Source organism: Larimichthys crocea, chromosome XVII (genome assembly GCF_000972845.2).
Source record: "Larimichthys crocea isolate SSNF chromosome XVII, L_crocea_2.0, whole genome shotgun sequence".
In the NCBI taxonomy this organism is placed as follows: domain Eukaryota; kingdom Metazoa; phylum Chordata; class Actinopteri; family Sciaenidae; genus Larimichthys; species Larimichthys crocea.
Genome location: NC_040027.1, coordinates 2,983,537 through 3,004,564, shown reverse-complemented (window position 1 = coordinate 3,004,564; position 21,028 = coordinate 2,983,537). Strand labels below are relative to the sequence as shown.

The following is a 21,028-nucleotide window of genomic DNA, read 5'->3' as shown; positions in this document are numbered from 1 at the left end:
ATCTGTAAGAATAAGAAAACTGCCTACAGTTATAAAACAAAATTTTTAAGATCGATTTTTTAATGAAGAAAATACGTTTGCCACTTTGGAGAGCATCACTGAACTGGATAAGAATTGGTTTGCTGTGTATATACATATTGAAATATCCATATGTAAGCTACAGTATTTATAGTACAGTATGCCTCAGTACTTTTACGCCAGTACAGTACAGTGCAACTTCTATGTCAGTAAAAGTATAGCTTTTTTTTTTACCCCTATCTGGCTCTCCAAGGTGAGTTATCATCAGCAAAATGGAATTTTGGAAAGGAGACAGGTGAACAGGAGTGGGCAGGTGAACATTTGAGACCTTTTAATGTGAAAGGTTAGACGTCATGCAAAAGGAATGGTACTGCGTGTGGATGTTGTTTGGTGTGCCAGCTGTATTTACATGTCTTGTTGCTGTGTATATGTGAGAATTTGTTTGTGTCTGTGTGTTTGTGAATATTTGTGTATGACGATTGTACTGTGTTTCTGCAGGGTGATGAAGGACCACTCGGCCCACCTGGCAGTGCTGGCCCTACTGTAAGAGCACCCAAAATAACATACTTTGTATACACATGAACACAAACTGGGTCTTTTGCAGGTGGTTTTAATGAAACAGTTAGTACTTAGATGTTCTATCGGGAAGCAGCTTGGATGAGATGTGATAAACGCATTGGAGTTTTGCTATCCTTTGATCATTACTTCTGTATCTGTTTATCTCTCTGCCTGTCCGCCTGTTCCCTGTAGGGAAGACCTGGAAGGAAAGGCTATATAGGTGAACCTGGCCCTGATGGTTTGGAGGTGAGTCTAATTTCAAATCGTAGCAATTTCAATTTTCTATTTGTTATGTGACAGTATATCATGCCCAAGTATGGTGGAATACTGGAATGTGATTTAAGGACTTTATAAATAGATCATAGGATCAACCTAATCTGACCAATTTTGTCTTTAAATGCTTGCACACTGGTTTTGTGCAAATGTTGTACATGCCAGATTTTTATTATAAACTGTCAAAGTTGCTGGTTATTATTTCTATTAAAACATGCCCATATCCTAAGAGAACCAGTCATGTAATTTGTTCTTCTTCTGCTTCTCCTCTTCCTCCTCTCTTGATTCCAAAAAAAAAAAAAAAAAAGACTACACCGGGACTGAATACCTCCATCTTAACGACATGCTGACAGTCTTATCGCTTGTACTCTTTTAGTTTGATGTCAGTTTTATACCTCAGCAGAGCACAGCATTCCAGACATGTTCTTCACCCTATTTTTTTTGGCTGTAATTGGCTATTGTAGCCACCACAAATGCAGTGCCATGATGATGGTACGGTGTGTTTCAAGACTTTAAATTATAGTGTAGTGCTTACTTCTGGGTGCCAGTGCCTTCTGTCATGTCTGTGACCAACTTACTGTAAGCCACAACATTGTAAATATGCTCTTAATTAGGATAGAAAGGACTATCATCATACATACAAACCACAATAAGAAGGAACACAAATTAATTCACAGTCTCATGCAGTCTGTATGTGTGTTCTTTTTTACACTTGTAATATCCTGTGAATCCTGTGTCAGTAGCAGAGCAGGGTGGTGACAGACATCACTTAAATAAGAGGAAGCTAACTAGCGCACTGTTTGATGTTTTCTCCTTGCAGGGAGAGAAAGGGGACATGGGGAACGTTGGAAAAATCGGACCACAAGTAAGTTATTTTCACACTTATAATGTACAGGAGTGACATTAATTAATCCATGCTGCATGTCAGCCAGCTGTGAATTGGTAGCTTTTCATTAAAGTGTTAATGTGGACGCTGTGCCAAAGCTTTTATTGGCTCAAGTTCCTGCTCATAAAACATTTAAACAGACTACTAGACATAAAGATGAATGTACGCATTACATTAAGATGGACGCAGTGCTACCACAGTTAAGTGAGTGGTATTCATTGTGGCAACTGTGGAGGAAGTTGCCTGAGGATTTTGTGATGTCTTGTTCTTTTTTTTCCTGACCCACTTTCAATGCTAAAAGAAATCTGGATCTTCTCCCACCACCAAATAGTGTTTTCATCATGAAACTGGCAGAACACCACAGCAGAACAGAAGGAACGACAATCAGAGATCATCTGTGGAAGTCACCTCATTTGTTTATGGCTCAAAGCCTGCAAGAGTGTTTGACATGTGTTGTTGCCCAAGAATCATACTTAAATAGAAAATGTTGAGCCTAAAAACATGTTGATCTTTTTCCATCACATGACTTCACAAGTGTCCCAACACGAATGATTCACGATTGTTTGTAAATTAACAAATTTACTGCAAAGTCACAGTTTCATAAGTCTGTCCGCTTCAATTACCCAACACAAATACCCTAGAGAAATGTTGGGACATGTTTCCTCTTTGTGAAATCCTCATATCCACACAACTGATCTGAACATCCAAAGCATGTCCGTCCTTCCCAGAGGCCCCTTAATGTTAATATTTGCATTCTGTGCATAGTGGTTTCACAGGCTATGTTGGACAGTGTTGTTGCAGTGCACATATGAGAGGGATTAAGCACTTACTGAGTAGAGAGGTCTTTGAAGCCAAGGAAGAGCCATGGGGCTATGCAGAGAAAAAATAAAACTCTAAAACATATGGAGCCTCTAATGATTGTCATTACATCACTTTCCAAATAAATTAGATGTGTAAGAAACTGAGAAAGACTTTTGACTAGTGCAGGTTAACTCAGGGTCAGCACAAGGAGGCCTTACTTCGCCTGTCTTCACAGAGTGACCCTGTATCAACATGAGGCCTTCCATAAACTGTTTCAAGTTAGATTTTACTTTACTTTTACAATGTAGTGTATTTTAACCAATTTAGATTGGCTGCTTAGGGTCTATTTTTATGTCACCTTCAAGTCCACAACCAATAAAACATGTACCAGTACCTAATTACTAAAGGCAGCCACGGGTGCCGGGCTTTGAAATCTAGTGCACATGTCAACCTCTATCCTTTGATTTCCATGTCAGTGATACCGTGTGTACTTAAATGTGTGTGTAAGAACAAGGCATGTGTGAGGGACATCGGTAACAATATGTGACTTGGGCTGTATTTTTCCCCTAACTTAAGGTTAATGGTTATACCAGTACTTTTGTAAACCAGGCTGTCTCTGAGAAACCTGATCACCTTCAAAACAGCAATGTAAAAGCTCCCATGTCAAGGCCCTATCACATGGAAGCTCCTTTAAAACCATTTTCTTCTGTTAAATGATACAAGGTTCCACATCGTCTCACTTCATGTCCCAATTAAAGGATTTGAGGTCAATTTAGAGCACCCGTTCCCATGCCTGCAGGCTCCATCCCCTCACAGACACTCTGCTACTAATCTGCTGCTCAACTGCTTTACTTGCATCCAACAGGATAATACTCTTTAGGGGATGATACATGAGGAACAGTTTGAGGCTGTAAGCTTTTTTAGCTGAGTTAGGGACTAGCAAATGGAACAAAATCTCACTGTGTTTCTCTTAGTGGTACTCTTAGTGCACTCACTTTGTCAATCTGATGTTTTATTCTTTGAGTTTCTTTTTGTTTGTCTGTCTGTCTGTCTGTCTGTCTGTCTGTCTGTCTGTCTGTCTGTCTGTCTCTCTCTCTCTCTCTCTCCCTCTCCCTCCCTCCCTCTGTCTCTGACTCTAATCACTCATTCTACACATATAGGGATACAAAGAAAAATTTGATAAAAGTAAATAACAAGAATATATACTACATGATTATGTGACATAATTAAGCAGTCATGTTAAATCTCTTAATGTGTTAACTGTGAATATATCATTCTGCAAGGAGGAAATGCAGAGTTTAGAATTCGCCCTCTCAACCAGAGACAGCCACAGTCTGACCGTGCTGGCTGTTGTGGTTGCCCAGAAATGAGACCTTGGTTTGCAGTTGGGCAGTCATGAATTATTACAATAACATAGTACTTAAGTTAGGTTCAGATGTTCTGGTAGCTGACAGGGTCCTGGTGGCTTGGTGGCTTAGTGCACATGCTGTGGTGCTGCGTACTTGCAGTATTGTGGTTTCGGTCTGGCCTGTGATAAGTGTATTGCTTTTGTCACTTCACTCTCTATACTTAACCCATTTCCACACTTAGATTTGTTCAACTTCTTTAACAAGAATAAACACACAATGCTGAAATGATTTCAAAAAGTACAGTTGCCCTTTTTGGTTAATTGTTTAACCAGCCACTCATGAGTCTTGTTGGTCTGGAGTTTCAGATTGTCTTGGGGACAGGTTGGCACTGGTCCCAACCACAGCCCCTGTCCCAGACGACTGATCTGGAATCAGTTAAGCTCATCTGATAACTCTTCATATTTACATTAGCTTGTGTTTGCCTAGGAGGACTCCTTTACGAAGTAGTGTGTCTTTTTGGGGCCATCTGTATTGGGTTACTGTATACTGTGAAATTACTATTCCCCCAATATCTCCCAATCATTGTTACTGTGCCCAAGAAATATGTTCATGCTTCTTGCCAAACAACATAGGGGCTGCAACATTTTTTCGGGCTTTAGTAGTTCTTTGTTGGTAGTCCTTTATTATCAATTCCATATGGACTGTAAAACCAAATTTCAGAGTCAGTGATAGTCTGCCATGGTTACTGGCATCCGTGCCATCTGCTTTTGCTATATTTCTCTGTCTTACTGTTTATTTTAGTATGAATTGATTTTACACCTTATAAGTTCCCCAAATGTAGAAAAATTATCTTGAAACAAAAAACATGTATTTTTTTTATTAATGATGTATTTTTTATTACAGGTAACACTAGTAATATTATAATGTGAATAAATCTTGACCTGCAGGTTTCTCCTACAGTCAGCAGGCTCTGCTCCTTCTTGCTGTCATAATCATTTTATTGTAATCTATGCCCTCTTGCATTCCAGGCGTCATAACAGGTTGGAAAATAACCCTTAGATGAATAAAGATCAGGTCCACTTTCTCCTGATATGTTTGTGTTGAACACTATTTCTTTTCCTCTTCTACACCTCCTCTCTTCCTACACTATCTCTCCTCTCCAGGGTCCACTAGGCCTGATTGGGATAGCTGGGGTAATAGGTGTTCCCGGTGAAAAGGTAAGGAGTGTGTTTCTCTATCATTAGGCTGTCAGTCAGCATCAGCTGGCTGCTTGTCAGAGACAGACCCCTGTAATTAGGACTGCAGTCATGACTCGAGGCCCCAGAGAGCCCACAACACATACTCAAAATAAATAAACACTTGCACATCCACATTAATAACAATATTGTCGAAGTTTTGTCTCCATTACTGCTTCTTACACCCCCGCCCCACTGCTGGAGCTAGCAATTTTCAGGAGAACATTCAGTTTAGTAGTTGACACAAATTGGCCTATCACTGTATGTCAGAAACCTCCCAGTATTTGTTCCTGGTTGGTGTCATTTGACATGAATATATATATATATATATATTATACTATTGCTTGTTCAAATGTATATGCACCATACATACCACTCAGGGGTAAATCATGTAAAAATGCACATGGCGCAATCTGCAGAGGCCCTGAGGCTTCCTCCATTGTCAGCTCCCATTGCTTGTCTTAAAAGGAAATGTTATAACAGCTCTCTGCTGCTTTCTCGCTCAAGTTAAATGATTTTAGCAGGAATCTGGTTGTTGATTATTGACAGTCTTTCAAAAAACATCCCTGTTTTCTCAGTTCCCTCCTTCTATCTCAACTGGTTCTCCTTTCCTTCTTATCCAGAAGCACCCAGTGTGTCAGAACATGTTGTTGGATAGGAAACCGTCTGCTTATCAGACACTTGCTTGTCCTCCGCCTCCTTGTATGCAAAATCCTCCTGGTTCAATCTGTCCGCACCAGCCAAACCCTGACAGCCCAGAAATTCCTTTCAGATTATATATTTATATATATATATATATATATAATATATCTATATATATATATATACACTGCCAACTTCTGTGGTTAAACTGCTGTTTGATTTACTTGCAATAAGAAATCGAAGGGTGTTTGTACAGTTCAAGGATTAAAGCATCACTGACACGAGTGTTAGAAGGCTTAGAGGGGAGACCTAGTCATTTTAACGACTCAGCCAGAGTTACCTTTACTTTTAACACACTGAGCAGAATGCCACCAACTGGGTTTGAAAGTACATGCTCACTTTAAACTCCACTCAACCAGCTGTCACTCTAACCTCCTCTGTTTAAGAAGCTGCTCTCCGGTTTCATGGCTCTTTATTAGGAAAGGTGTATGTGAAGCTATGTTTGGGTTTTCTGTGTTGAGGTTTTAGGTCATAGTTTAATGTCAATGTCAATGTCTTTCCCCCAGGGTGACCGAGGACCAGCGGGTCCAACGGGTCCAGTTGGGGAGAAGGGGCCAAGGGTAAGTACAGTCACTCAGGATATACTGCAGATGTCTGCTTCTTGTCTGAGAGCTGGTAAATCCCAGAGCCATAGTGTATATACTAAAAAAGGTTTTCCAAAAAATCAGCAAAGCTACAACAGCCTACCAGAGCTTAAAAACTTGCTCGAATACTTCAGCAAACTAATGTCTAAGGATGATGAATATAAAACTGAACCACTAACAATTTTGGCTGTAAGTTTTGGCAGACATTACTGAGCAACATGGTTTACTCCATGGAAATGAACTCACTAGGCCTAACAGGTTCCAGACTCACTCAGTGTTGTAACTTTGGTAGATCTTTGCAAAATTCATCCATGTCAAATTGGTTTTCCCACAGTAAAGCTGAGGATAGAGATGAAAAAGTTTTTCAGTGGCTCTTTCGAATCCCTCAGTCTGGTCTGGTTGACCAAGTCCAGTGACTAAAGTTTATACTTAACTGGATTTTGATCTGTTGATGGACATTTTGGTGTTCTCTGTCTGTGAAGTCTCTTAGGGAACTAAATGAAGCAATGACATTTGGTATTCTGCCCCTTTATCTGCCCAAATAGAGGAGGCCAGTATCAATTACTCCCAGGGCAAGTTTTGTCTCACCTATAAAAAAGTAACAACTACTTGCTGCAGTTGTAATTTGGAGCTGGAGATTTTTTGATGGCAAGTGGCATAAGAAAAGCACATTTGTCCAATCTTAAAGAAAACAAATGCTTTGAAAGATGCTTTAAATGCTAGGGTGAGTAAAATTGTGTCTTATTATTTCCATTCTGGAAGAGTGCAGTGCTTATGTGTTGACATTGCTATAGAGAACTTTGTATAAAAGAGGCTCATTTTGTTTTGTTGTTGTCAAAGTGTCAAAGTTGGGTTTGATAAATGTTTGTATATTTTATCAAAAATGTGTTTGAATGAAAATTATAAAGTAGTGTTGATTCCCTGGGGGAAAAAAACGAGCTGCTGTCCAGTACAGCAGTGTTCCCACAGTCCATCGAGAGAGGGCTGGCCTGCATCTCTCACTGTCCTAGGGCCTTGGATTAACTCCATGTCTATGGCTTTGGGCTCTGGTCCTGACCTAGCTGGCTGGCAAACTGGCTAGCAGGCTGACTGATTGGCTGGCTGGAAGAGAGGATGACTAATTTGGTGGCTGGCTGGCTGAATAGTTATATGACTGAATCACTGCTAGTGTGTGTGCATGATCTTTGCAACTTATGTAAGGAGTTATGGTGATTTGTGTGAACGAGTTTGCACTATAAATGTAGCCACATTAGTGAGGAGTGACAGTTCAGTCTGAAAGTATTGGACTGTTTCACTACAGATTCATTTCATGAAGTTGGATTTGCAGGAGATTAGTGTTCCCTGGCAAATCTCAGACACTTTTATCTTTACTGTCTTTGTTATTGTGGTATTACTCCTTAATAGATTGTTTCAGAAAGAGCTGCGTCCAGCTGTCTGGAGCACATTTTATGACAACTTAATATGAAACACAATTCTACAGAACAGTCTTAATCCTTTCCAGTCACAGATACAAGTACCTTTTACTGCACAGTCTTGAGCTGCTGCACTGTTGCTCCACGCTAGTCATTGGTAAAGTCCATTAAAAAGTGACATGGCTTCCTGTCTACCTTTCTATACTGTTTATTTTCTGTGTTTTTGTGTAAGGGCTATCCAGGGTTGCCAGGAAGTCCAGGCGACATCGGCATACAAGGTCCACCTGTAAGTGTCCTACCATTAACACCACTATGTAACACTAATTAGTGATTCTTTCTATCGGGATGTAAATATGCATATATATTTACTGTATTTATTTAGAATGGTATGCAGGAGGTGTTGCAGCATTTTGTTGTTGTTTTTAGTAATTTTCTTTGCTGGGGGTTTGTTTTCTTTTGCTCCCTCTTCATTTTGGATTGAGTCATACACACATTAGTACTTAATAGACTGAGACGTTGCTGATGAATGTAGGATGCAGATAAATTCTCATCTTCTTTCCTCAGTGCCTTGGCTGGATATTATAAACGCCTAAATTACAATATTAACTTGGGCTCTTAAACTGAGTTGGAGGAATGTACTCTTAGATTTTGTAAACACTTTAAAATTTAAGGGGGTGATTCGATATATCAGTTTTCCTGTTTCCCACAATTTAGTCTAGACCTGTGTAAACAGTACGTCTTCACTGTCTTTACCTATATTTACAAATTGATGTGGGTTAAAAGATGCACAGAGAGGTTATGCCCTGCAAATATTGTCACTGTATTTTATAGGTGGTCTTACTGCATCATGCCATCAGTCTTTACTCTTTCTCTGCCTTCTGTCTTTACTCTTTCTCTGCCTTCTGTCTTCTATCTCTGTCTTGTTTTTCCTTACAGGGACCACAAGGGCAGAGGGGTACTCCGGGCATTCCAGGGCCAAAGGGCAGAAGGGTAAGGACATGTCACTACCTTTGGGGTATTAATTGTACTTACACCTTGTACTTCAACTCATTAGTGACCATGAAAACTTAACTTATCAGACCCATGGTTGTCTGTTTTGCATCACAGCTCCATTCCCACAAATCATAGGTTAAAGCAATTAAAAGACATGTGTTTGTCCTTCCACTTGGCCTAAGCTTCTTTATTGGTGCATTTACTGTTTCATAGGCCCCATGAATCTCATGTTGGGAGACATTATGGTATTGTAAAATGGATGTGGTTTAGTAATACTGTTGAGACACCATGTGGCTGAGAAGAGAACGACACCTTCAGATGTGGAGGCAAAGATGCGTTAATATTTTGATACTCAGGCTTATTGAAGATTTCTACTTTTATTTCACTGTAGAAGTAAATGAGATGCATTTTATTACTTATTCAGTGTACCAGATGAAAGCAAACAAAGGACAAAGGAGAACACATTTCATTTGACACATTTATTTTTATTATCTTGAGCTACAGCGCATAGACCACGTGACCGTTTGTGTGTGTTGTGTTATGAAACAAAATTATATTTCTGTTCAAATTATTGGTGAGTCTGTGTAATCCTATCCTATCCATATCCTTAAAAAAAAAACATGTTTATTGCTTTATTTTCTGGGTCGCAAATACCAATACTCCAATTTCTTTTCATTTTTTGCTTTCGCTATTGACAATCATTGAATAATACAATATTATGTCAATCTTATTATGTGAATTTCACAAATACACTGTAGTTCCTAAACACGTGATCAAGAAATAATGTGCCTTTAACTGTGAACTGTCAATTTATTTGAATGCATTAATATTTAGATGAACTGGTAACTGTTGTCTTCTTCAGTGATATTTTGCACTGACCAACTTTTCCCAGTCAGGATTATGTCTAATGCATGTTAGTCGAGTATCTTCTATGATATTCAAAGGTTCTGGACAGTTTTCAAAGGTGTCAGTCCCTCTTCATCTGTGTTCAGGTATTCATATGATTGCAAAGTGTTTTAAGGTTGGGATTATCTGCCAGTTTTTCTTTTGCTTAGTGTCTCTTCTATTCACCACTTCAGCCTGTTTGCTTGCAAGCAGCTGCACATCCTGGAAGGTCCTCTAGACATTTTAAATTTTGCCTGTAATTTACTTTAAATCCTTTCCGAATTGTTCCAAATTGAGGATTTGCATGTGATTCTCAGCAATGCCAGACTTCCTAACAGTGTTGTGGCTAAAGCGCTCGAGTTGAATGTGCATCCATTTCAACTAATGTAAGAAAATGGGTGAGAAATGTTAACAAGCCAATTGAGTGCTACCTACGGCCACACTACTTCCCACGCTTAATCACTCATCCATATTTCCCTTACTTTTATCTTCTGTTCGCTTACTTTCCTCCAGTTGAACATCCTGCCAAGCAAAACATATGGCAGCACTTAACATGCCACGGCGTGTGTTGTTTACTGAAATCCATACACGTGTCAGTTTGTGGTTGCATTTCCTGTCTTGCCGAGATACCGGGACCAGCGAAAATGGTAAAAGCTAATCATTTGAACCGCAATCACATATCCCCTTCTTTAGCTAATGTTTTTGGAAGAGCTGTCAGCAATAAACAAGCATCCTGTCTTAAAACTGTTTGTCAATAAGAGATTAAACTCACAGTGAAACAAAAAGGAATAAACTGGAGCTACCACACTTTTTATTACCCGTTCTTAGCATTTTACCCTCTGAGTTATAAACAAACACATGCTGAGTTATCTGGAGTGCAGATGCCCTAGTTGGGCACACAACTGCACTAGTTCTAAAGTAAGCTGTTATCGCGGGAAAACAGGTAGTGCATCCTCTGCATTATGCATTAAGTCTCATATATGATCTCTCCATCTCTGCATTTCAGAACTCTTTAAAAAGGTGCTGGTTCCCTGACTGTCACTCCTTTTCAGGAAAACAGTCATGCAGTCATGTCAATGCCTCAGTGAAAACTCAGAGAGAGATGAACTACAGGACGAAACAAAGAGAAGGAAATATGAGGCAGGTTTGTCTGCCCAGAAGCTTAAAGGGAGCATAGTAATCTGAGTGGGACGAGAATCTGACTAGAGGCAAAATAGGAGCAGATAGAGAGCCATCAAAGGTAGAGATATAAATGAGGGGAGACAAGATGGAAACAACAGATAGGCAGAAAGTGGAATAGTCCCGAGAGAGTGGACAGGAGAGAAAAGGGTCCTGGGTTGTATTTACAGATGTTTATCCCTATGAGTGTGGTGGTGTTAAAATGCCCAGAAACTCCTGGAATGTTTGTGGGAGTGGTAGGCTGCAACATCAGGGCGGAAAACCCCCCAAGTAGACCAAGAATACAGGCTAATGACTTTGTTGTTGGTGTTATTTCAGCGTTAACTATACATACATCACCTTGTATATGATGCTTTGATGCTAAATGTATGCCTGTACTGCTCATTCTTTATTGAGGGATGTTCAACGATGTGTTTCATGTTGTTGTCGCACAGGGCCCCCAGGGTCCAGATGGCCCACTGGGAGAACCAGGCCCTGACGGCACCAAGGTAAACAAGCATACCACCCTGTTGAAAACAAAACTACATGTATGTGAAGATGGGCTCAATATAGTAATTCTGCATGAAATATGTTCTTATCTTGTATATTAGTATTAGAGCTGTAATTATCTGCTTACCAGTACTTTTGTTGAAATTTTTGTCAGCGTAAAATGGTTTATTTTTATTACTCCCAAAATATTTTTTCTTTGCAGGGTGAAAGGGGTGACACTGGACAAAAAGGAGAACCAGGATTTATAGTAAGTAGTCCCTCTTTTTGGAAAAAAAAATCAAAATAACCTGTCATAAAGTGTATACTTTAAGTCCTAAAATACTTGTAAGGTACCTGCTAAATGGTTATGTTGCTGCATATGTCTAACACATTTCTAGATGAAGGCTTCAGGCTCTTAAGAAATAAGAGGGCCAATTTATATGTACCCTCAGTCATCCAAAGCCAAGAATAATCACTGGCATCATCCTGAAGCATCTAGGTTAACACGCACATCCCTTTTGAAGAAGCACATTCACCCCATTAAGTCTAACCTGCAGGCTTTTGTAAAGGCTTTAATCAGTTTTTATTCACAGAGTGGGCCTTTGTCTTCTTCCTTCAGTAACAAGTTATACCCAACTGCAATTATTATGTGCCACTGCCAGCTTGCCAGCAGGAAGCCTGGGCTAAATCTGCTGAGGAGTAGCAGGATGAAAGTAAACTTTGTGTTTAATTGATCTACTTGAGTGAAATGTAAGCCAGCTTTAGATTTGCTTGCTATGCCCTGTTATAATGAAAAGAACCCTTAAAGTGCTTCATAGCATTAATATTGTTGTACTTTAGACAAAATATTTTTGGGCCCAGTTTTTGAGCCGATGACTATAGGCTCACATGACATCAAAATCTGTAAAACTGTTATGGATTTGCACTCAAATGTCATGCTGTATCACACATCCATTATGTTTGTATATGTTTGTATCATTATAAAAATAAGTTTTTCTCAAAATAAATTGAAATCAGTTGGGTTGATTGAACTGCATTTTAATCATTCAAATGATGATTTCTGTTTTGAAGGGCAAGGCTGGCAGTCCAGGAGAGAGAGGCCCTCCTGGGAAGCCTGTAAGTAATGTTCACTTTGTTATTTTTCTGCTCTCTTTCAGAGCTTTAATTATCCTCTTCACTTTAGCAAGAAGCATCACTATGACTACAGCAGAAAACACAGACTTGTAAAATGTCTCCACATCCTCTTTTCACCTGTAATATATATAATTATCACTTGAAGAGTGAGCACCAGTAAAGTCACCAAGGAGGAAGTTGTCATAGTTAAAAGAAGACACTGGGCAGTGCTTTAAGGCTCATAATCAAAACATATGTGCATGTAATCCCCCTTACACATCTGGTGTGTGTGTGTTTGCAAGGTATTCATTCCAGAGCACTAACATCAGTTTGGAATAACTGAATTTAATAACTGAACAGTTTTAATGAACACAGCATACTGTACCAACATAATTGATACTGGGGCACATTTCCTGCTTCTGTATTAAACAAAAATCCTTTGTAGTGATTCTTAACACTTCACAATGTTTTGAGGTTAGATGAATGATTTATTTTATTTAAACTGGCTTTTCATCTTGTATCTAGTTCTGTCCTATTATATGTGTATTTGAAATACATTTAGATTAGAGAGCTCAAACTTTTTTCGATTGTCTTATAAACTTTGTCATGAAAAAAAAAAGCCTGTCGAGAAAGACACAATACAGTTGAAAAATAAACCTTTCAGTGCTCTCTGGTGGACAAATTTTATAATGGCAAAGCTGTTTCTACATATGTTTGGCATTTCTTGCAATTATGTGTTACTTATCTACTCACATATGTGCGGGCATCAATTTATCTAGCTTATAATGCTTGATAATGTCAGCCAGATAATTCTTTGCTCAGGCTCTACTTTGTATGAGACTTTAACAACCCCTGATTAGAAATGATGCATTTCCAACAGCTAATTAAAGAAAGAAATATAAAGAAAACATATTGCACTGACTCCAGTGTCTTGTTTTCTTGAAGAGCCATTCTGCCTTCAAACTCTTGATTTTTCAGTTTTTTCCATCAAGAAAATGATGGATGATAGTTTTGATATGCATTTGAACTGTTTGAACTGATGGTCCACAGATGGTAGAGATATGCAAACAAAAACAAATCAAAAACAGATAGGAAAGCAAATCCATGTGAGCTGTTTAATAGTTAATGATGATCATTATATCCACAGTATGTTTTATATAGTGCAGTTTGTTTTATCCGTTTATGGCAGGACTATCAAAGCACAAGCCCCAGTCAGGGGAAAGCTCTTATCGCAAGCTCTATTACATGCTTAAGCAGTATTGGACTCAGGTGTTTGGCTTGTTTAGTTTTCCATGGAAAAATGAGCTGCTTTCCACTTTCCAATCATGTATTGGCTTAACATTTGACATCTGAGGGTTGTTTATAACTCTTTAACGGACACACAAATACACACATAGACACTCGAATATAGAACATCTAGTCCTGAGAAATTGCAGACAATCATCAACCTCACTGCCTGTCTGGATGCTGAAGGGGGCAGCATTTCCACTGTTCTCCTTTAAACTCATAGCGCCATCTTGTGTCTGATAAAATCTCACTCAAAATCCATCATGAAAAATTTCTCACCATTTCTATGCTCTATGAGTGATTGTGTCCCAAAATCATGTTGTAATCTGTTATGACCCCTTAAGTTCAGTGCTGAATGGAATTCTATGCTAAATGTAGGATTTACTGTATTATACTGTCTAGAAATCTTCTTGTTTCCCAAAAATCTTTCACTAATTTATGTGAAAAGACATCAAAATGTATTGTATTTTCTATAGTGTATTTTTTTATTTGAGTCATATCTACTCAGTAAATAGAAGTTTTGAGTTTAAAATGTTGAGTGTTAATTACAACCTGTTTCCTAAAAAGCTGGTATAATGTGTAAAATGTAAATATAAATAAAATGTCATGATGTATAAATCATTGAAACCCCATATTGGAAATAGCTCAAAGACAACTTATAAATCCCTCTTGTGGGATCAATAAAGTTTTATCCTATTTTTACAAAATGTCAAAACTGAGAAATGTTTTTGTTTTTGAAAACAGCATTTTTACTTTTTGACTTGGTACCTTTTTTCCACTCTGTTCATCACCTCTTCTTTTAACAACAATCCCTAAGTGTCTGGGAACTAAGGAGACCAATTGCTGTAATCTTAAAAGTGGAATGTTTTCCAATTTTTACTGGATGTAGGATTTCAGTTGCAGTATTTTACATTTCAGAATGTGCTAAACATTTTCAATAGGTGACAAGTCAGGACTGCAGGCAGGTCAGTTTAGGACCTGGACTCTTTTGCTATGGACTTATGCTGTCGGAATTGTTTAGCTAAAAAATACATTGTCTACTTGGCAGCATATGTTGCGCCAAAACCTGTATATATTGTTCAGCATTAACGATGCCTTCACAAACATACAGGTAACCCATACCATCTATTGCCAGTTAACCTAATTAACTGTGAGAGTCTGTTTTGCCAAATATTTTGAAATGTGTGGCTGGCATCAAATTCAAAATGGACATCATTTTGTAAAAACAATCAAATTTTTCTTTCTTTTTTTTTTTTGTATTTTCAATTAAATAAGCAGTTTAAGTGTTCACACGTCACCACAATTTGTTTCTGTTTACATAGTTAGTTGCGTAAACCAGTTTATTCTACTGCTAATGATTGATGCTACTGAATCCATTGCTATCTCATCAAACTTAAATTTCAGTGCTCAGAACATCCAGCTCTCTCTTGTCCATGCAAAAGTAATGTCTTCTGTCAATGACGGAAGAAACACTGTTTCAAATTAGGGTGTCTTGTCTAAACTTGGCAGCACAATGTTTGGACTCTAACAAAGAGATCTGAAATTGCAGGAAAGTCGATCTGTTTGAATTGCATCAAATAGTTTCTGCGTCGTGTCTGTAGACACCACTGAAATATTAGACTTAGTCATCATGTTTGTGGTTACGTTGCTAATGATGATAATAACAATGATGATAATAGACCAAATATGGCCAAAGTGATTTTTTCCATGCTTGTTTTCTCTAATTACATAAATGAATGACTGAAGCTATACTCAGCTCATGACTGTGTGTTTCCAGGGTAAAGCAGGTATTCCAGGCAGCACTGGGGAGAGGGGACCCCACGGTGAACCAGTAAGTATGCTGACCTCTATTGCATTGATGTGATTGTTTCTGGAACCTGCAAACAAACCACAAATTGTAAAATCTATAATGACTGTGAGAGTTAACATGTACAAAATCATTATTTCTTAGAAAATTGATTTCATGAGAAAGTGGCTGGTGGCAAGGTTGGAATTATTGAATAAACACCTCAGAAGCTTTCTTTGTCTGCGTTCTTCACACTTAGCTTAAACCTTCACACCTTATGCCTCCCTTCTTGTATTAGTCTGCAAGTTCTTGATTTTCCTGGAAATCTGCCGACCCCTCAGGGACATCAAGAATGTCAAACAATCAGAGACAAATATTTATTAGGATTTTCAATGACGCTAGAGGTTTATGTTATGGGTCTCATCTTGCCTTTGGCTGGCCTTCAGTTTTACTCCAGGGGTTCTCGGCTCTTAGCTTTCCTTCCTCTGCATGCTTAAACATTTAACTGCATATGTTTGTTTTGCCATTATACGCTAGAGTTATTTTATGAAGTTAAATCATGTTGTTCTGGTGTTTTATTCCCTCATTTCATGAATCTAGTAAATCCAAGAGATTATAGACTCATTAAGCTTGTGTACTTAAAGCATCTTTATTATTCTTCCAGGGAACCAAAGGGCCTCCTGGAGAGGCTGGACCTGATGGAGAGCAAGGGCTTGAAGTACTTTTCATTAAATATTCATAACTATTGATCAGTTCATTATAAAAAAAAGTGTTTAATATTTGGCATTCCTACAGTACAAATGCAACATGACTCATGGCTTTTGTTTCTTTGTGCAATCTCTGTAGGGTGGACCTGGTTTAGAGGGCGAACCGGGTGCCATTGGAGAGCCGGGGTTAAAGGTCAGCAACACTGCATCTTTTTGCAACCACCCCTACCACAGCTACATATGAGAAAACATTTGTCATGTGGAGCTTCAGTCCATTCACCCTCCAGCAATGTGAAAAGCCATGAACTTACTCAGTCAATTTGTACGTGACATTATTCGAGCTTTGAGTGGAACAGCTGATTGTCAAGTCCAATGCTGTCTAAGCTTGAGTGAGTGTAGGAAAGTGCTTGAGAGTGTGTTTTGAGATCCAGACAGAGCTGTGTTGTATTTTGTGTTCATGTAGGGTGATGCTGGGCCTCCAGGAGCTGAAGGGGAACAAGGACAGGAGGGAATGAGAGTGAGTGACTGCGAACAAACCACTAAATCCCTTCCTTCCTTGTGTTTGGGTTCATCTAACCTGGTCTTTTATTTACTCCCCCCTCATTTTGACGATCCCTCAGCCCAGAGAAAGCAGGGTGGGGAAATTATTTTTCATTGACTGACTGTAAATATAGTCTGTCGTGTAGTTTCCAGAGTGAGATTCAACAGGTTGCTCAAACATCAGATCCACAGTGCACTTTTTACTTACGTCATCTTAATAGATGAAGGAGGATTTAAATAAATTAGATGACATCTGAAAATTGTCCACTCTGTACATATGGATTATCTCATCTCTTCTGACAGTTTGTTTGACAGTTGGACCAATGAAATCTGAGTTCATATCTCTCAAATACAAGTGGTCCAAGGCCGGGTTTATTTTGTTTATTCATCACTGAGATTGTGATTGCAGTGGAGATTTTTTAAATCCATCTTGTCCGTATCATTTAACAAAGATACTAAGTACTATACTATACGTCATCATTTCTTCTGTTTTATAACTGCTTTAGATGATACAATCTTGGCAAAATTGAGTCTAGTCAAGACACTGGAGTCACTCCCCATTCTTCAAAATCCATCTCCTAATTGTGTATTTTCATGTTTTCATTACTCAATTTAAAGTTCTTGCTCTACAACTTTCAAAAGTCTCTTGACTCAAATAAAATAAATCCATTTTCTTTATCTTGTTTTCTTTCATAGACCTTAAAAGGTAAATTAAGACCCCCTAAAATCTTGGTGTTGCTGACCTCCAGTAGTTTAACCTTCTCACCTTGATGCTGTGTACAGGATTTTAACCACAACCAACCGCACCCATCAGTGATGCTGACTGGTCAGAGGTGAAAGAGCCTTTTCAACCAGAAGGGGCAGTGAAGGACTGCTTTTCAGCCTGATCGCTTAGTATGACTTTGACAGTCACATACATTCATAATCTACATGTTCTAAAACTGTGCACTTTATGCATCTCTAATGAGACACAATTTATTAAACATATTTTCACATATACATTTAGCAGTATCTAGCTGTGCAGATTAATTCATTGCCCTAGGATTAGAGATGCTAACATCAACAGCAACAGCCCTTCCTAGACATGTCTGTTCTGCCCTGTAGATAGAAAACAATTCCACTTCAAATGTAAGCAACTAGGACATTGTTTCTGGAAAGACATATTGCTATCAAACTTTTTAAATGTAATGTGTGACCACATTAAACAAATTTCCATTTACCTACACTGTGTTGGTGTGGAGGCTGAATCTTTGTTTATACTTTGATGAAACAAGCATGCACAGATGTGTTTATGGACAAATAAAATATTCTATGAATAACTGTGTTATTGTCAGTGTAGAATTTCTCAAAATCTGGACAAAAGAGATTCACAGATCTCACGAAGCTGACTTTGAAGAACATCATGCTTTACAAAGGTGAAGAGTTTTTATTGTAAATGGTGTTGTGTTTGTAGGGTCCTCCTGGTCCCCCTGGTGAAGACGGCCCTCAAGGAAAAGATGGACCTAAGGTAAACATAGCGAGACCTTGTTTTTGTTAACTTCCTCACCAAAATGAGTTGTGGATTTTTTTCTGGCTGGGTTCTCCATTTGACAACAATAACACTGGGTTTAAGAGATTAGTTCAGGATTCAAAAACGCATATATATTCAGTCATATACTGAATGTATACTAATATTATAATACACTAAGTATACAATCCATTCACTTTCACGCTTGGTTTGTAAGAGACATAGAGTCCTCTAAATCCTTTTTGCGTCACAGTGCCACAGGTTGTCTGACGACCTCTCTGTTGGTAATATGAAACTTAACTTATAACTGAACTGTATTTTCTGTTTTTCTGTCTCTCTTTTGCTTTTGTGTCTGTCACACTGTCAGGGAGAGCCTGGAGAGCGAGGGCCAGTCGGAGAGCCAGGGGACAAAGGAATAGAAGGGGACCCTGGGCCACCAGGACCACCCGGAGAGCCCGGGAAACAGGGCTTTCGTGTAAGTGTCTGTTAAACTTCCAAATAGAACAATTTTAATACAAAAATCTTCATTTACAGAAAAAATGCACATGCACACAGTTTAAGTAAAAAACTGATTTTAATGAAAGGTAGAATGTGCACAACATGCAGAACTATGCTACTGTGGGCATTCATATGAGAGCTTGGAAAAGATTGATGGATGATGAGCATACTTTTTTCTGAACCATAGCAAAATAAATCACACTTTTAGATGTATTTAATTAATTAATTACATAATTAAATACCTGCAACTAAGTGAGTAGATTACAAAAGTGCTCTTCACCAAATAATACCCTTGTATCCCTGTAGGGGTCAGCCTTCGCTTCAACAAAGTTTTTTTGCTTCTGGGGGAATAATTGTACTAAGCCATAGTCTGTTGATGTTTAGCATAGTATGATAGATGTCACTCAAATTCACCTCTAGGAGCTTGTTTGCTTTGAGATACAGATTCAGATTCAGCTATGTGTGTTGAGGGGCAGAAAGATTACCAGTGTCAAAACGGAAAGGAGCCTTCAGGGCACACATGTAAAGCTCTGTAGGAAAGCAGTATTGCCCGATTTATAAAAAAGTAAACTGACAAATCAGGTAAAAGCTTAAATCACCCTCTGATAATGTCTAAAAAAATGCTGCAGTCTCAGGATCCACAGGTTGATGTTGAGATGTCATCAGATAAACACAGTGCTCTGAATAACAAGCAATAATCATATGGTGTTTACATGTAGTTATCAATGCGTCTGATTATAAAATAAAACACTTTTGTGTGTGGTAATAATTTAATGTGTCTCCTGTTACAGGGGCCAGAAGGAAAACTAGGGCCCCCTGGAAACAGAGGAAAGCACGGAAAGAAGGTAAGGAACTCGCTCAACACTACTTTTTCTGTACAGAGCCAGAGGACACAGTCCAAGGCCCTTTGGCATTTAAATGGTTCCAGAGAACGACTGAGTCATCTTGCTTCTGCAGTTGAATCATTTGGGTCAAATGTTAAGTTGTTGACTCAATTTCTGAGGAGGAAAACAAGTAACTGCAGCCAGGATTAAAGGACAGTTCAACAGAATGGATGTTCCCTGCTAAATGCCGACGTTAATCTTAAATGATAATCTCCATACTGGCTTTTTGTCAGTTTCTCATTTCCTAGTGACATTCTGTCTCTTTTCAGGGAGAACACGGTCCTCCAGGTCTTGTTGGTGAGGTTGGCGCTCGAGGAGACATCGGCCAGCCAGGCGAACCGGGGCTAAAAGGCGCCAGGGGGACTCGAGGCACACCAGTTAGTTCCCATTCTCATGTCTTTCCTCTCACTTAGTCCTGATTTAGTATCAGACTCAAACTTTTTCCCAGAGGTGCATGGTTGTATTAAAGTTCAACTGAAATCACATGTGGTTAACTTTAATGTAATGTAAAAGTGGTGTCTGTGTTACCTGGCAGGCTGCCATACATGTCATGGCTAGTGGTATTGAAGCACAAGTACCACACAAGTTTAATGTGATGCAACTGAGTAGCTAATTAGGTATCTGGCCTACAAACTGACGTTAGCAGAGCACTTTTGCCCAGTGAATGTTGGTTTGATGCAGGACAAGACGTGATGTGGTTTGTTGTTCAGCCTCTGTGGCTCTTGTGTTGTGTCTGCTATAATACCTACTTATGGTAGGACACTGATGTTACTGCTTTATGCAAGATTTAATTGGCTGTATGAAAAATAAGGTATCATTGACAGACTGATATCACTGGAACAATATTTTGTTGGATTAACTCAAAACAATTTTTTTACAGAGCAGATATGTATGCTGTAGCAGACAAAAACATCTAACTCAATTTCAGTTGGACTTGTCGGTAATAGTGGTGTGAATGTGAATGATGGAGTGGCTTTAGACAGACTTTGATGTTTAAACTTCAAACATCAGCTCTAGTACATACTTTTCGCATGCTTTTCTTAAGTAGTTCATAACAGTTCAAACTACTAATAGTTCATTCTAAAACGTTTTATTATTGTGTATTATGTGTAAAAACAACTATGTGATAACTAGTAACCTAAACTGGAGCAAGTTAGATGTACTAGAGTAAAAAGGAAAGTCATTTGTATTATATTATTAGAATTATATTATTGCAATTGTTTTGTAAATTCAAGTTAGGAGGTTTCTAATTGTTTACTGTGACAAGAAGCTGTGTCTGGCTGTTTTTTTTCTCCTGAGATCAAAGTGTCAAATGCTGTTCTTTGTTTCATTACTAAGAGAGACAGAGAGCAAGACAAGACAG

General features: G+C 38.6%; 1 protein-coding gene across 1 annotated transcript in view; it reads left to right on the top strand.

The window, feature by feature from the left end:
- The window catches only part of col24a1 (collagen type XXIV alpha 1 chain), an 83,450-nt gene that overhangs the window by 45,836 nt on the left and 16,586 nt on the right, over positions 1 to 21,028 (top strand). Inside the window, exons 22-39 of the mRNA XM_019259981.2 lie at positions 517 to 561; positions 769 to 822; positions 1,670 to 1,714; positions 5,049 to 5,102; positions 6,329 to 6,382; positions 8,051 to 8,104; positions 8,755 to 8,808; positions 11,310 to 11,363; positions 11,567 to 11,611; positions 12,415 to 12,459; positions 15,521 to 15,574; positions 16,194 to 16,247; positions 16,376 to 16,429; positions 16,700 to 16,753; positions 18,230 to 18,283; positions 18,651 to 18,758; positions 19,573 to 19,626; positions 19,935 to 20,042. Of these exons, the coding sequence (XP_019115526.1) occupies positions 517 to 561; positions 769 to 822; positions 1,670 to 1,714; positions 5,049 to 5,102; positions 6,329 to 6,382; positions 8,051 to 8,104; positions 8,755 to 8,808; positions 11,310 to 11,363; positions 11,567 to 11,611; positions 12,415 to 12,459; positions 15,521 to 15,574; positions 16,194 to 16,247; positions 16,376 to 16,429; positions 16,700 to 16,753; positions 18,230 to 18,283; positions 18,651 to 18,758; positions 19,573 to 19,626; positions 19,935 to 20,042 (1,044 nt within the window). The remainder of the gene's footprint in view (positions 1 to 516; positions 562 to 768; positions 823 to 1,669; positions 1,715 to 5,048; positions 5,103 to 6,328; positions 6,383 to 8,050; positions 8,105 to 8,754; positions 8,809 to 11,309; positions 11,364 to 11,566; positions 11,612 to 12,414; positions 12,460 to 15,520; positions 15,575 to 16,193; positions 16,248 to 16,375; positions 16,430 to 16,699; positions 16,754 to 18,229; positions 18,284 to 18,650; positions 18,759 to 19,572; positions 19,627 to 19,934; positions 20,043 to 21,028) is intronic.